The following is a 16,316-nucleotide window of genomic DNA, read 5'->3' on the forward strand; positions in this document are numbered from 1 at the left end:
CTGTTCTGATATTGTACTTATGTTACATAAGAACATAAGAAAATAAGGAGTCTGCAATAGGCCGGTTGGCCTGTGCATGGCAGCTCCTGTCGAGAGTTACTACCACTCTCTATCATCCATGAATCTATCTAGCCTCCTTTTGAAACTTTCCAGAGTTCCCGCACTTACTAAAAAGTTGCTAAGCTGTTTGATTCTGAGCTGCAGTGTTTTTCCTGTCTGTCCTACATAATTACAATTACATTTGCTACATGGAATACAATAAACACTTCCATTTACATTCAAACTTGGGCTATTTTTTATTAACATATTGGTAATGGTTGAGTCATACGTGAAAACAACATTAATATTTAGTAGCTTGTGGGACCGAACTAACGGGACAAATTCATTACGATAGGGCAGAGTCAAAATATTCTTAAGTGTAGGAACTTGTCTGGTTTGAGAGGAATGAAAGGATTTTTTAGCCCTTTTAAAACAACGATCAACAAACACAGAAGGGTACCCGAGTTTTTGTGCAATAGAACGAATGTGTTTCAATTCATCGTCAATAAATTCAGTCACAAATACGCAGACATCTTAAGAACATAGCCAGGCAAATTCCTACATATATATATATATATATATATATATATATATATATATATATATATATATATATATATATATATATATATATATATATATATATATATATATATATATATATATATATATATATATATAATTATATATATATATATATAGTGTTTTTGTTTTGTGTATTTCTTTATTATTATTACTGAATTATTATTATTATTGATACTATTATTATTTTATTTTACTTTTTATTATAAATTTTATTTATTATGAATAATTATTACATTTTCGTCCCCCCAGGCCCCGATGTGGGTCAGTGACCTGTGCCCAGGTGGGATAATCCCCGTAAAAAAAATAAACAAACTATCTGTATGTCATGCATTTACGCTCGGTTAATTACCACCAAGGGTATCAGCGTATCTCTTACTAAAGTATATGATCATCTTGCACTCATGTGAGTTGACCTTTAACGCGTCACAAGAAGGGAAGACACATTCTCCTGGACCATAACAATAGTGGGGTATAACAATTATACTGTGAATATATTCTTTTGACAAGCTACCAAATAGTTTCCATCACACAAATAGGAACAAGGATTTGTTTATATTTTCCGTCGGCAGAAAGAGAAAGAGAGAGAAAAAATGAGTAGAATTGGCCAAAAAAGGTGTCAATGTCATTTCATTTGTTGTCTTTACAGAGTCAATAAATACTACGATCTCTTATCGACAGTGATTCATTCCCTCGTTGCAACTCACACGATATAGTCAAGCGCTTCCGTCACCTACTGCTCGCCACCACTCTGTAAGACGCTACCTACAAATTATTTATTAAATCTGTATTAGTAATTTGTAACAAAATCACTCGAAGCAATGTATATTCTATTTACTTTTAAAGAGAATATTTTTTTTATAGGGCAAAAGATGTTAACCTTACATTCTTTGGAATACACGCCGCTCTTTATACACACACACACACACCCAATGGAAATACAGAACTTAATCGTTAAGAGTAGAATTACAATTTGCAGTATAACATTAACCCTGTTGCTGTATGGCATCACAAAAGTTGTGACAAAGTCCCAGGTTGCTGATCTGTCTTTCTGCCTCATTTACACACAATTGCAGGGTCTCAATTGTTTCTCTTACTTGACAACACAACATACATTTAGTGTTTCTCACTTTTTTTTGTATTTCTTTATAGTTCTTTATTATTATTATTATTATTATTATTATTATTATTATTATTATTATTATAGTGTTATTATTATTATTATTATAGTGTTATTATTATTATTATTATTATTATTATTATTATTATTATAGTGTTATTATTATTACTGATATCATTATCATTTTTTTTACTTGTTATTATTTTATTTACTATGAATAATTATTACATTTTCGCCCCCCAGGCCTCGATATGGGTCAGTGACCTGTGCCCGGGTGGGCTAATCCCCGTAAAAAACAATTACACAAATGATCGGTATGTCATGCATTTACGCTCGGTCATCCTCCCTTTTGACCTGCTGTCCCTAGGGATTTGATCTCCTTCACTGTGTACATTAGTCTTGTCAATCTACCCTTAAGATGTGAATTACACGAAAGTGCTTAGAGATGGCATGGTAAATTTTTTGACCTGAATATGGTGGACACCTACGGTCCCCTAGGGGCTTGATCTCATTCTCCTTTACTGTATATATTAGCCATGTCAATAATTACTCCTTAGTCTGTACTCACCCCTGAAGATGTGAATTACACGAAAGCTCTTGTGGGAACTTCGTGTTTTCTTGTGGTTATCAACATATATACAGAATATATATATATATATATATATATATATATATATATATATATATATATATATATATATATATATATATATATATATATATATATATATATATATATGTAATATTCAGAAATTTCAGTGTAATTTCAAACACCGCGCCATTGGCGATACTGAGCTTTCAAGGTCGTCGGAGGGAAGAGAGCGCTCCCTGCACATAGGGAGAGGTTGTGGAACTAGGCCTAAGTGATATTAAATGTAATTTGCCGAATTAATAATGATGAGATTCATGAAGTTAAGGACTATTATTGAATTTGAAATTATTATAGATCGTTTATCAGTCTGAATAATGTTACGGGTGTCCCAAGGAGTTATTAGTTAGGCGGAAAATGTGTCACGTAGGCCTAAGCTAACGCCTTGAGAGGACACGAGGCGGGCTCTCTCTCAGTCACGGGGAAGCATTCAGACAAACAAGACGTCCCTGCGCGTCCGTCACAGAAATAGTCACGTGGCCTAGTCACCTGTGTTGCGCTATTGCAGTATAACAAGTAAGTCTCATTCGTTCTCAGACAGGGTTAGATAGGGCAGTGGTAAAGTTAACAAGAGCTAACAGTGAGTTCATTTCAGGGTTTCCGTCAGAACCCACTTGACCGCGAGTTTGACTGCGAGAAATTGGCTGCTAGAGACTGACTGCCTTTCGAGACTGCCGTTGATGATTGAGGCTTGGCGATTGTCGCCTTCGGAACGATCAGTGTAGGCTTGTCACTGGTTAGCGGGGTAGCAAAGGATCTCTTGAGTGAACGAGTGCTCCCGACAACTAAAACGACACGGGACCAGCATCAGCAGTGGGTGATCAGTTCTTACCACGTGGGTGCACAACACCGCGTGTCCTCGGTCAGCTAGAAGTGTTACCTACTGGCCATAGACACCTGCTGGCGTTCTCTCTTCCTGCCCATGGAGGCACTGGGAGTACACTGAGGCTATCTGAGTAAATTAATGGTCACACGCTGAGACCATGAGTCTAGGGGTTTACCTAGAGGAACATTTTATCTCCCTTATTACGGGTGTATGTTGAGTTAGGTGGAGCATGGTTCTCGGGTATTGGTGGACCCAGTAACATATCAACAATAGTGACTATATTTGTGTGTAGTTAATACCATTTCTCAGTTACTGATGTTATCTTGACGTGTGTGGTTTAGTATTTCTTAAATAATTTTGATAGTATTGTTTTTTGAATGTTTGTGTCACTAAGTGGAACCAGAGTGATACTGTGATTTGATTCTTTTAAAGCATCTAATTTTTCTTCATAATTCCGATCTCAGGTATAACCTTGTTCCCCAGAGTAGTGTTTAAGTTAGGTTAGGAAGTGTGCATCTGTTGGGGTAATATAATTTTGTTGAAAGCCCTTAAGGCCTGTTTCATGTGTGCAAGCAACATTTCTTAATACTTCAAATTTATTGTTGCCTGAGTTTCTAATAATTTCTATATCATGTATAACTTTTATTCCCCAGAGTAGTGTTTTAAGTTCAAGTTAAGAGGTGCGCATATTGGTGTACCATTATTTGATTGTGTTTGTAGTGTTGGAGGGAATAGAAGTGTCTAAATTTTACGGTGTGTCTCATTCATCCCAGTCACAGACGCTATCCTTCCACGGGTCACGGACAAGTCATTTTGTTTAGTAGATTTAAGTGTTCTTGTGCTGGTTCGGGATTTTTCTCAAAGGGGCGCTTCCACTGCCATTTCCATCTAATAATCTTTAATAAACCCCAAGTCAAGTGAAAAAATATAGTCCAGTAAATTCCGACCGGTTACATATATATATATATATATATATATATATATATATATATATATATATATATATATATATATATATATATATATATATATATATATATATATATATAACTGTAAATTCACATTCAAGATTTCAAAACAATATCCTATTTGTTTCGAATAATTTAGAATTTTTAGATATGATATTAATTTTACCATCGCCGCAACCCGTGTAAAATAATTTACTTCATAGGAAATAAATCTTAGATAATGTATATTATTCTAAGGGTTGCTAATTGTCTAACAAAAACCTTATCAAAATGCCTCATTGGTGTCATAAATGAAGGGTAAAGACGAAATAAAAATAACTATCAATTATCTAATGTCATTTGTAGAGTCATTTGCTTACCCTAGTAGCATTTTTTCACGGCGTCTCCAATTAAACAGAGAAAATCTTACCATTTACTAATTGATTTCCTTTTAATTATATCAATAAAAAGTAAACAATTTCCTATTTCGTAAAACTGTTAGTTTCTTTTTAAAGTATAATTTCACTGGGCTGCAGTTGAAAGTTTGTTTTTCAGAGGTCAAGGCTTACTCAACGGTTCTTATGTGCTTTTTGCATGCTGAATTCAGAAATGTAACTCAGTTCGCTCAATCAGGTCAGTTTTTTATGCTATCCCAATTTTAAGAAAATAAGTAATCGAAAATAATATTTTTTAAATTAGCATGTTTATTTATCAAATCAGACTTACATTGACGGAAAATGTATAAACTATACTGTACATAAATGGTACACAAGTACAGTTAATGTGAATTTCAATATTAAAAAGAAAGAAGAAGGAAAAAAATTAATGTGGAATAAACGGCTTTCGCAAAGATTTTCGTCTGTGTTCTTCATCTGTAACGTTTCTCTTGACGCGCCTGCAGTAGTCCGCGAGCGTGTTCACATCACAGCGGCCCTGGTGCCTCTCTTCCATCACTCGAATATCCTGGTGAAAGCGCTCTCCTTGCTCCTCGCTGACATCACCACAGTTTTCCGGAAAGTAGTCTAAATGCGAGCTGAGAAAATTCATCTTTATGGACATGCGTGCACCAAGAGCTGGAAGCTCTGCAGGAGCTCCTCGACAACACGTTCGTACTCTGGACTTCGTTACAATGGATTTGAATGCGAGCCAGGCATTCCTCTCATTGTCCTCCATACTTTCATCGAATTTAGGATCTTTCATAAGCTCCCTGATCTGAGGGCCATCAAAAATACCTGCTTTCAGTTTGGCCTCACTTCAGCTTGGAAATTTTTGATTCAGGACAGCGAAAGCTCGGCCTTCTTTGTTCAGTGCTTTGACAAAATTCTTTATAAGTCCGAGTTTGATGTGCAGTGGCGGAAGTAGAATCTTCTGCGGATTCACAAGAGCGTGTGACACAACGTTTGCGAACCTGGTTCCAGGCCAGGTCTTGCTGGCCAATTGCGTTGTACATAATGCTGCTTGTCTGCTCGGCTGTCCCACAGACAGAGAAAGCCTGGGTATTTGGTGTAGCTGCCTTGTAGACCCAGCACCATGGACACAACCTATAAATAAAAAGGAACACACATATTTGTTTTGAAATTTGTTATACCATTTTAGTAATAAATTCATATTTTAATCCATTTTAAGAATATTTATATGCATATGTACACTTTAAACGACATATGGCCAACCAGAGATTTCGAGTGGTCTTAAAAATAATGTACTACTAACAGAAAATCAACTCTTGGAATTAATTTAGAATATTAAGTACTGCACTTTCTCTTACTTAAAAAATAAATTACCTAGGTTGGCAACAACATACCTTTAGGTCTCCGCAAATCATCCAATTGTGATGTTTGTATTTCAAAGCAGTTAGCAAATGGTCCATGTTACTATAGTTCCCAGTCATCTGCACAGAGTGACCCACCGGAACAGACGAGATCTTATTACCAGTGAAGAGAAGTACTGCTTTCAAGCTTCTGCTTGAGGAATCGATGAAGAGCCGCCATTTTGTAGGATCATACGCAAAACCCATAGCTGAAATGAGGCCGTTGACGTTGTTACAGTAAACCAGCGAAACTTCTTCGTCCGAACTGAAATATTCTCGAAACTCTTCTTCACGGCTGCGGTACCAGGAGAATGTCGTTTCCGGTGCTAACAAACGATTTTCGCGAAGAAGTGACCCTAGCAACTGAGCAGATTCTTTGGACAAGTACAAATCTCGTGTCAAATCGTTCAACTCAGCTTGGCTCAGGGGTTTGGGTTGACTTGTCTCGGCCGTAGGTTGATGTATACCAGATATGTCACCATCATCCATTTTTTCATCGGAATCGGACGGCGAATCTCTGCAGTTTTGGGGCGATACTTGTGTATCATTTTATGTATAGTTTGTACATTTTTCGTTAATGTAAGTCTGATTTGAAAAAAAAAAATAAAAATGCTAATTTAAAAAATATTCTTTTCGATTATTTATTTTCTTAAAATTGAGATAGCATAAAAACCTGACCTGATTGAGCGAACTGAGTTACATTTCTGAATTCAGCATGCAAAAAGCATTTAAGAACCGTTGAGTAAGCCTTGACGCAGACAGTGCTGCGATTATCCCTATTTAGGCTATACAAATTTAGGGTGGGATTCGAACTTTATACATTTTCTCACCTGTGAAGCCATTCTCCATGTCTGCTCTCAACGATAATGATATGTTTCTTCCTTCGCCTCATACTCGCGGCTGTTTTTATTTCAAGTGATCTATAACCTGTTAAAGACTATTTATTGTATCCGTCTCGTCCCCGCATCACACACATGATGGAATGTGTCTGTTAGATCACCGAATATAGAAATATTTTTTTCTGGGTTTTCAATTGCCACTACATTTGATTGGTCACTAATCAATTATTAAGCCTGCTTGACCATTAATCGTAATTGATGGTGGACAAGAATCTATCTTAGTCAATATATCAGATATAATTGACTTCGATCCCAACGCTTGAGTCTTGTCCTTTAAAAGCTGGAGTACGTGTTGTGTGGAATGTCTTCTTTATTTATTTTCCCTCCAGCCTGGGAAGCAGCAATAATTAAGGCTGCGAAGAACACCATCCATTTCGAAGGTCAGAACGTAAAAAATTGTTTAATTGAAGTATGTTTGTACGTAATGACCGATCGACGATCTTTTAAGTGTTAATTAGATTCCTTTGGACTCAGAATTCATCTTGGCATCATTGGTTTTCAAGTTTAGTAAGTCTTAATTTCGTTAAAAACAGTGGCTCTGTTGCCATCTTTCTCAAAACAGTGGCCTTTACTTTCGATATTTAGCCATTTTTCAGAATTTCCGACGAGTCTATGGGAACAGATAGCCGGACAGGTAGAATCACACAGTATTGTCACTATCCTTAAAAGACGCAGATGTTTTTCGATTATAAGCCGTATTATATTTATGTTGCCTGAAGAGACTACGAAGATATATTGACTTTGAGTGTATTGTGGTACTCTGCTGCATACTTCATTGAATTCTCACACACACAGGAGTATGGACCGACGACAAAGACTCCGGCCAACAACTTTGGCTGAGCGCGTCAGACTGGTGTGGATGTGGGTGGAAGGAACCCCTCTGAGAATCATAGCAGAAGAGACGGGTACGAGCGTCACCACTGTCAGCAGGTGGATAAGACGATGGCAACTAGAGGGCAATGTCGAGACAAGACACCGAAAAGGCAGGCCGCGTGGAAGGCGTGGGAATTCTACGAATATTGCGCACTCGCCGAATAATCAGTTCTCTTCGCTCCCTGTGAATTATGCTCACATTTTTCACTCTTTCCATTAAGCAAAGAGAAAATTGTTTCAGGCCTTCCTCCATGCAGTAAAGTATGTTTGGCACATACGTTATAGCTTACCATATATTCACGGACAGTCGAACATGTGCTTATCAGTTTTCAATGAGGCGTGTTGAATTGATAGTCCTTGTCCGCAACATACAGTACCTTGGCAAGAACAAAATTTACCATATATTATGTAGTGTTCTGCGCCTATAATAATAGCCATGGGTACTATACACACACTACAATAAGAGAGTTGTTCTGTGAGCATTTACAGTCAACTCAACTCGGTTCGGAAAAAAAAAATTGCCAGACTACGAGGAGGACGAACAAGTTAATATCTACCTTAAACTAGACCCAATAAAACAGGACCTAAGCTTCTACCTTTTCCATAATTGTATATGTTAGTGTTGTTACAGTGTATAAAATAGAATCCAATCACTAACTTTGAATATCCTTTACCCTTAGTACCGGGTTCAAATATGCAATTCTTATAAACACAAATATATTGGAACTTATATGACCACAAACTCAAATCAAGATATACGTTTTAGGAAAAAATCTACCCTACTTTCAACAGTAAAATATGAATTATCTTGATAATTATAGCCATCCCTGTGAACCAATAGGCGTTTTTAAGGCTTCAGTATGGTGAAAATAGAAAATAACAGCAACAATAATAATATTAAACAGGAATATCATCAAAGTAATTGCCTTACGGAGGTAAAACTTGACTATTCAGGGGAGGTATGGAATTAAGACCATCTTCTAGCCTTCTTTTTTTCTTTCGACTTCCAGATGTCTCAGGGGGACAAGGCCAAGATGGAGGCGCCTGTGACGTTAGTGTTGGTGATGACGACTCTGGTCTCCCTCTGTGTCTCTCAAGTACTTTATCCTAATGGTAACTGATGAATGGTGTCATGCTGCCCTCCTTGTGACCACAAAATATACATTGTAAAATTGGTTCTTATTAGTAATAAGTTATTATATTCACTACCTGGAAATCTCATAAAGTTGAGTTTCTAGCATAGATCATTATCCTTGACCCTGACAGGTAGTACGGAAGCGCTGTCAGTAGCGAGAGAGGCTTTAGGTGATGTTTTAGCAACTGTGTCACATCCTCACAGTTCTCTCATCTTTCTCACTGACGGCACCACCTCGGCAGCCACTCTCTTCATGGTACGCCATAATCTTAGTAAAAATATTAAAAAAAACTAAAATATGTAGATCCATATTTAAAAACACCCCAAAAATATAAATATCTCGGTGATCTAATGTCCATAGGCGCCTTTCTTATTTCGTTTTAATATTTACATAATATTGTCGGGATCTGTTTTTGTATTGACCTAAACACAAACTTTACAAACCTAATATCCAAAGATAAGTTATGAAACACAAATAAATGAATAGTTAATTACCTTATATTCCAGAGCTATTCCTAAGGATTCTACAAGTTTAACCAACATTAATTTTGATTTTACACAAATACGAGACAGATGCGGCCTCCCTGGGGGATAAGCGTACTGGAGGTGACAGTGAACAGTCAAGATGCTGTAGACACCCAGGCGAGGTTCTCCAGGGCGGTGAAGGAAGCTCGCAAGGTAGGTCACGAGAGGTCACCTCTACGAGGTATACATTTGAAGTGGTATGACACTATACCGGGGGAAGAGTAAAGTATATTACATTAAATGTAGAATGGACGAGGTGACGGTCTTAATTTTTTCGTAAGATGGCAGATCAGGGTAAAGAAAACGCTTAAATTCACTATGGTAATGATATTTTAAAATAAATTGGGTCAAAAAGTGTCAGAAATAAGGGTTAAAGTTGCTAAAAAGCCACGTGACTGCGAAAAGCTCTGTGATTGGTTGTGACGTCACTGGCTGGAGCGAACCCCTCAGCGGGAGGCAGCCAGCTGTAGTTGTCCAATCTTCTCGGCTGATCGGCTCAGTAAATAGATATTATTAGGTAATTAATTTTCCTTTATTGTGCAACACAGTAATACTATTTTGAATATATAAATATTACGAAGCAGATAAACTAATTCAATGTATATTAGCTGCCCATACAACAAATTTCCTAGTATAAACATTCCAAACAATATTGGTATTATTTTGGGTTTGGTCATCAGGGGAACCTTAAGATTCTAACTATGGGATTAAGTACTTTAAACAATAAGACACATTATCTCTACATGATTTCTGTCTCAAAACATTTTTCAATCGCATAAGAAAATGCAGATCATTGTTAGGTTAGGTTATGTTAGGGTATGATCGTTCTTAACACATATCAAACCACCAGAAAAAAAACAGTCTGCATGTCTAAGTACAGGGATGACCAAAACTTAAATTTACCCAATATAGCCTATCTCGAATCTAAACATCCAAATACTTATAGAAGTTAAAGAAAAATTTTACCCATTAATTAATATAAATGATGATATATCCCAGTGGTTCATTAGTGAATCACCAAAACAATAACAGCACTATGTTGTCATGTTTACCTGGCATCAGGCATTCCCAAAACAAAGTCCAGACAATGTCATCACTTTTAAATTTACTCGTATCTCCATCTAGTACTGATATACTCTGTAAATGTACTAAAAAAAAAAGAGAACGTCTATCAGGTAAGAGTACATGATAGCTAAGCTGGTGTGAACATGGGAGTTTTTATGTTCAAAAGAACATAAGAATGGAGGAAACAGCAGAGAGCCTATTGGCCCATACTGGGCAGTCCCATTTACACTCAACCCCTATCGCTCTTATATCCATCCAAACTATGTTTGAAGCTGCTCTTCACGGCACATTTCTTCACTTACGATATGTCCATGACTTAGACCATAAAAAAACACCCTTAAACCTTACCTGAACGTGGCATTTGGGGTCTGAAGAGGCCATCCTTTCTACTCCCTACGACTGCAGCGATGAGTTTGAAGGTAGTGGCGTCATTGAAAATGGCGTCCCTGTTTCTAGAGAAGTAAACTTATCTCAACTATTAAAGCAGGACTTTAAACAAAATATATATACCGTATCACTCTACGAACGTGGCAGTGTTTATTTCTTGTGTTTACCCAGAACCGTCAACTCGTCCATTATTCACAACATGCTGCGAGCCTGAGCAAAACTCGGAGTGTAAAAGCCATAATGATGGAATCAATGTTTATCTGATACATGCTGTATGTATTTATATCCCTAATACATGTATGCATGTTGATTATCACAATATAATCTTTATACATACTGAATCGCCTCACGTGTTTCCTTGATAATGTCTATATCAACAGACGGTAACATGTCCATTTATAATTCGAATTATTGAGAATGAGCTATAGATGGGCAGATTACTCTCACCTCATACTCCAGGCCCTAAGTCAGTTTTATATAATTACTGCTCAGGCGGCAATTTCACTCAAGTCGTTTCTCCTATGGTGACGTTATCAGCTGCGGCAGGTGTCATGGAGCGTGACGGTGGTGGTGGTGAGCGACGACCCAGCCTTCCTCGCCGCCTTAGCCAAGTGGACCCTCAAGGGCCGCCTGCTGGTGTGGTCGACGAGGCTCCTAGCCGTCACCCGCCTGCCTCTCCCTGAGCTCCAACACCTACACAAGACTTTTTCCATGACAAACGCGATGTTACTTATCCTGGAAAATAACTCACTCAGGTAAACGCTTGAATACTTGAATACATCAGCTGAACTTTTCTTAACTGTAATGATGATGATATACAGTACAGTATCTATGCCTACTGTAATCATAATTATAATTGTTAACCCTGGGGGTGCTGCATCACACACGCTCTTTGCAGTTTATACGTGCACCTACCATTTACCCCGAAAGAAGCCCAGGCTCTCAAGATCGCCTCATGGTCACCCCAGCGGGGCCTTGTTCTCACCACCCACCTACAAATTTTCCCGGAAAAGTTTTCAACGTGAGTACCTGGTGCAGCTAACAGTAAGTTTGTAGAAGGTAACTTGAAAACAAATAATTTGGATATATATATATATATATATATATATATATATATATATATATATATATATATATATATATATATATATATATATATATATATATATATATATATATATATATATATATATATATATATATATATATTTTTTTTTTTTTATAAAATCACACAGGGAAAAGGGAAACAATGGCGTACCTTAGCTTTCGTCTGAAGATGTCTTGAATAAAGACGAAAGCTAAGGTGCTCCATTGTTTCCCTTTTCCCTGTGTGATTTTATCAAGATTTATCTTATCCACGTTTTTATTGTGGATCTACATGAGAAATATATATATATATATATATATATATATATATATATATATATATATATATATATATATATATATATATATATATATATATATATATATATATATATATATATATATATATATATATATATATATATATATATATATATATATATATATATATATATATATATATTTATATTAATATGCGTTTTCAGCATCAATTCCGTCTCATAGATTTTACAATGGGCCATCACTCTTGGTGGCAGCTGAGGAGTTTGAGCCTCACATTGCATTAGTTGAGGAGACGGACGGAAGTTCAGCCGTGCCATCATTCACGGGGCCAATGGTCAATTTGCTGGAGATACTGGCTGATACTATGAACTTTACGTAAGTGGCAATTCGGGTTATTGTCTTTCATAGGAAGACATTAAACTTATGGACAATACGTTAATAATTATGAAACACTATGTAGTAACTTTGACGACTTTAATTAATTTTAATTTATTTTTTCTCTATTGCCCGCTGACTATTAATTATTTTCATATAAATTTAAATTTTTTTTTTAATATTAGCCTATAACAATGATTTAAAGATTCATCCTACACCTGTATAATATATGAAACAAGAGTTTTTATCATCTTCAACACATAAGCCCGTAGAAACAAACAATAAAGTACTCGCCAAGGGTCTCGTAGATTTATAACGAATAGTTCCTGTGTTTAAATGATTTACTGTACATACCTCAATTCCGTACGAGTGTAAGAAAGAACCATCTCCTCCATATTAGGTAATACTAGAGTCTTGTCACAATAACACATGAACATAATATGAATACTATCAGTGACCCAAATTTATGACAGTAACCCCAGTATTGTGGCAGTTATCCCAGTATTGTGACAGTGAGCCCAGTATTTTGACAGTGATTCCAGTATTATGATAGTTACTCCAGTATTGTGGCAGTGACTCCAATATTCTGACAGTTATCCCATTGTTGTGACAGTGACCTCAGTTTTGTTACAGTCACTCCAGTATTGTGAGATTGACACCAGTCCTGACTAATCAACAAAGTGTGGTAACTATATTAAACCAGTGAGTTTGTCTCACCAGGTACAGGTACATACGGCCTCCTGACGGGTCTTGGGGAGTCAAGCGCGAGGACGGATCCTGGACCGGTATGGTTGGTATGGTGGGCAGAGGGGTAAGTTTACTTAAAGATACGGACAAAACGTTATAAGAAAATTAAGATGAACAAATAGAGGAAGACTAATTAATAGATGACACATGAAGTCTACGTTACTGAATTTGTCTTAATTCGCTTATCAGTTTATACAAGTTTTTAATATTATTTCTATCTTAATTTTTTGAAATGCAAGCTATTAAGTGTTTTCCATAACCACAGTACATAAAGTTTCAATGAAGATGTACAGAAAATTACGTGACTGTATAAGGCATAAGTATATATATATATATATATATATATATATATATATATATATATATATATATATATATATATATATATATATATGATTTTTTGCGAAATCGGTTATTTTGCAAAATGACAGGCACATATTGGTAATTTTACATATATATATATATATATATATATATATATATATATATATATATATATATATATATATATATATATATATATATATATATATATATGTAACCGGTCGGAATTTGCTGGACTTTAATTTCTCACTTGACTTGGGGTTTATTAAAAATTAATAGATGGTAATGGCAGTGGAAGCGCCCCTTTGAGAAAAATCCCGAACCAGCACAAGAACACTTAAATTTACTAAACAAAATGAATTGTCCGTGACCCGTGGAAGGATAGTGTCTGTGACTGGGATGAATGAGACACACTGTAAAATTTTGACACTTATATTCCCTCCAACACTACAAACACAATCAAATGATGGTACACCAATATGCGCACCTCTTAACTTGAACTTAAAACACTACTCTGGGGAATAAAAGTTATACATGATATAGAAATTATTAGAAACACAGGCAACAATAAATTTGAAGTATTAAGAAATGTTGCTTGCACACATGAAACAGACCTTAAGGGCTTTCACAAAATAATATCAGTCATTTAGGAAATGGTATTAAAAATAAGAAATTAAATACTCTACAATGAATAGGCCTTAAGGCATAAGATAAATCTTGATAAAATCTCACAGGGAAAAGGGAAACAATGGAGCACCTTAGCTTTCGTCTTTATTCAAGACATCTTCAGAGACAACTGAATTACAAAGACTGAGAGAGAGGTTATGTACACAAAGTGACCTAACAAAACAGACAGTGATCGTTGTCTTAAGAGGGCTAAAAAATCATTGTATTGTACTCAAACTAGACAAGTTCCTACATTTAAGAATATTTTGACTCAACCTTAAATTATATTATCAAACATTAATGTTGTTTTTAAGTATGACTCAACTCTTACTTATATATTAATCAAGAATAGCCCAACCTTGAATGTAAATGGAAGTGTTTGCTGCATTTCATGTATCAATTGTAATGGAAATTATGTAGGACACACTGGGAAAGCATTGCGACATAACAAGTCATGTCAAATCAGGTAAAAAGTATGAGAACTACTAATCATCATTTAACCTTGGGCCACTCACAAATAAATTGTGTAACATATTGTCAGTTTTGATCTGACCATCACTAAGGTTTATAGAATACATTTATCTAATCAAACTTGCTTCAACCAGAAGTCTTTCTGTGACACATGTTGATTTAAACACTTCTTTACTGTTTTCCCAATCTATGGGATGATTATTGTTCCTTATATGAACGAACAGTGCACTGCTTTCAGATGCTGTTCTAACATTATACTTGTACTGTTTTATTCCAAGTTGCAATGCTTTCACAGTCTGACCTACATAATGACCATTACATTTGCTACATGGAATACAGTAAACACTTCTATTTACATTCAAGGTTGAGCTATTCTTTAATAACATATTAGTAATAGTTGAGTCAAAATATTCTTAAATGTAGGAACTTGTCTAGTTGGAGCACAATACAAGAATTTTTTTCATATTCTTTTTTTTAAGCTTTGTATTTAATAGTTATGGAAAACACTTAATATCTTGAGTTTCTGTTATAATTTTTGTATGAGGATGTTAAATTTCCTCCAAACTCCTTACACTCTTGTTGACGTAGGAGGCGGACATTGGTCTTGGCCCCTTTGGTGTGAGCGCCACTCGAGCTGAGATGGTGGACTTCACGAGGGAGATAATAACAGAGACAGCGAGGATCATGGGAGGTCGGGGTCTGCCGGAGGTGGACGCGTGGGGCTTCCTGCTGCCCCTGGCACCACTGGTGTGGATGGGCATTCTGGCGGCGCTGCTGGTGATGCCTGCTGTGGTGCTTCTCATGTCGGCATTTTCTGGTTTCAAAACCAGCAGTAATAACCTTTGGTCCTCAGATAGGTTCTTCGGTTACATACGCGTACTTCTACAACAAGGTAAGGTAGAGCCTTAGTGTTGGGATTATAAGAAGATAGATCAAACAAAACACCAATTCAGCTGATTATAGCAATTAATGAATTTTAACTTCATGTGTGGACAGCTAATACGGCATCTCCAGACCTGTGGTGGGAGAGGACAGTGTTAGCGACGTGGTTGATAACTATATTGATACTGACCAAAAGCTACGCCGGTAACCTTATGTCCAACTTAGCTGTCAGGTATATCCCACAACCCTACCAGTATCTCCGGGATGTGGTTGATGACTCCTCGGTGAACATGATATGGGAAACCAACACCGCCTATGTGCAATATTTTCGTGTGAGTATTTGATTCCAGTCCTTCGAATCGTAGGCATGAAAGAAAATTTGAGTATTAGGTATAATTGTTCTTCCATGAGAGAGTAATTAGAAGTTTCTTAAAGTTAGAGGTTGTTAGATATATGACTTTTTGTATAAGTAAAAAAGACTAGTGTCTGGCCATATAATGCTCGTGGGAGGAGGTTGAGACCGGTAATGAAGAAGTAAGAAGGATTTACGAAGAATCTATTGCATGGAGGAAGCTTATTATATCTGGAGGAGTCCAGTAGAAATGTACATTCGCAACAAAAAGTATCGG

General features: G+C 36.2%; 1 protein-coding gene across 1 annotated transcript in view; it reads left to right on the forward strand.

Moving 5' to 3' along the window:
• The first annotated feature begins 1,322 nt into the window (after window positions 1–1,322).
• The window catches only part of LOC121873789 (probable glutamate receptor), a 22,885-nt gene continuing 7,891 nt past the window's right edge, over window positions 1,323–16,316 (forward strand). The window contains exons 1-10 of the mRNA XM_042377492.1: window positions 1,323–1,374; window positions 8,753–8,855; window positions 9,009–9,133; window positions 9,451–9,555; window positions 11,392–11,609; window positions 11,753–11,875; window positions 12,445–12,597; window positions 13,318–13,408; window positions 15,394–15,697; window positions 15,802–16,019. Coding sequence (XP_042233426.1) covers window positions 8,753–8,855; window positions 9,009–9,133; window positions 9,451–9,555; window positions 11,392–11,609; window positions 11,753–11,875; window positions 12,445–12,597; window positions 13,318–13,408; window positions 15,394–15,697; window positions 15,802–16,019 — 1,440 coding nt within the window. The 5' untranslated portion in view covers window positions 1,323–1,374. The remainder of the gene's footprint in view (window positions 1,375–8,752; window positions 8,856–9,008; window positions 9,134–9,450; window positions 9,556–11,391; window positions 11,610–11,752; window positions 11,876–12,444; window positions 12,598–13,317; window positions 13,409–15,393; window positions 15,698–15,801; window positions 16,020–16,316) is intronic.

The sequence above is a fragment of the Homarus americanus genome, unplaced genomic scaffold (genome assembly GCF_018991925.1).
Source record: "Homarus americanus isolate GMGI-L3 unplaced genomic scaffold, GMGI_Hamer_2.0 scaffold25827, whole genome shotgun sequence".
Lineage (NCBI taxonomy): Eukaryota > Metazoa > Arthropoda > Malacostraca > Decapoda > Nephropidae > Homarus > Homarus americanus.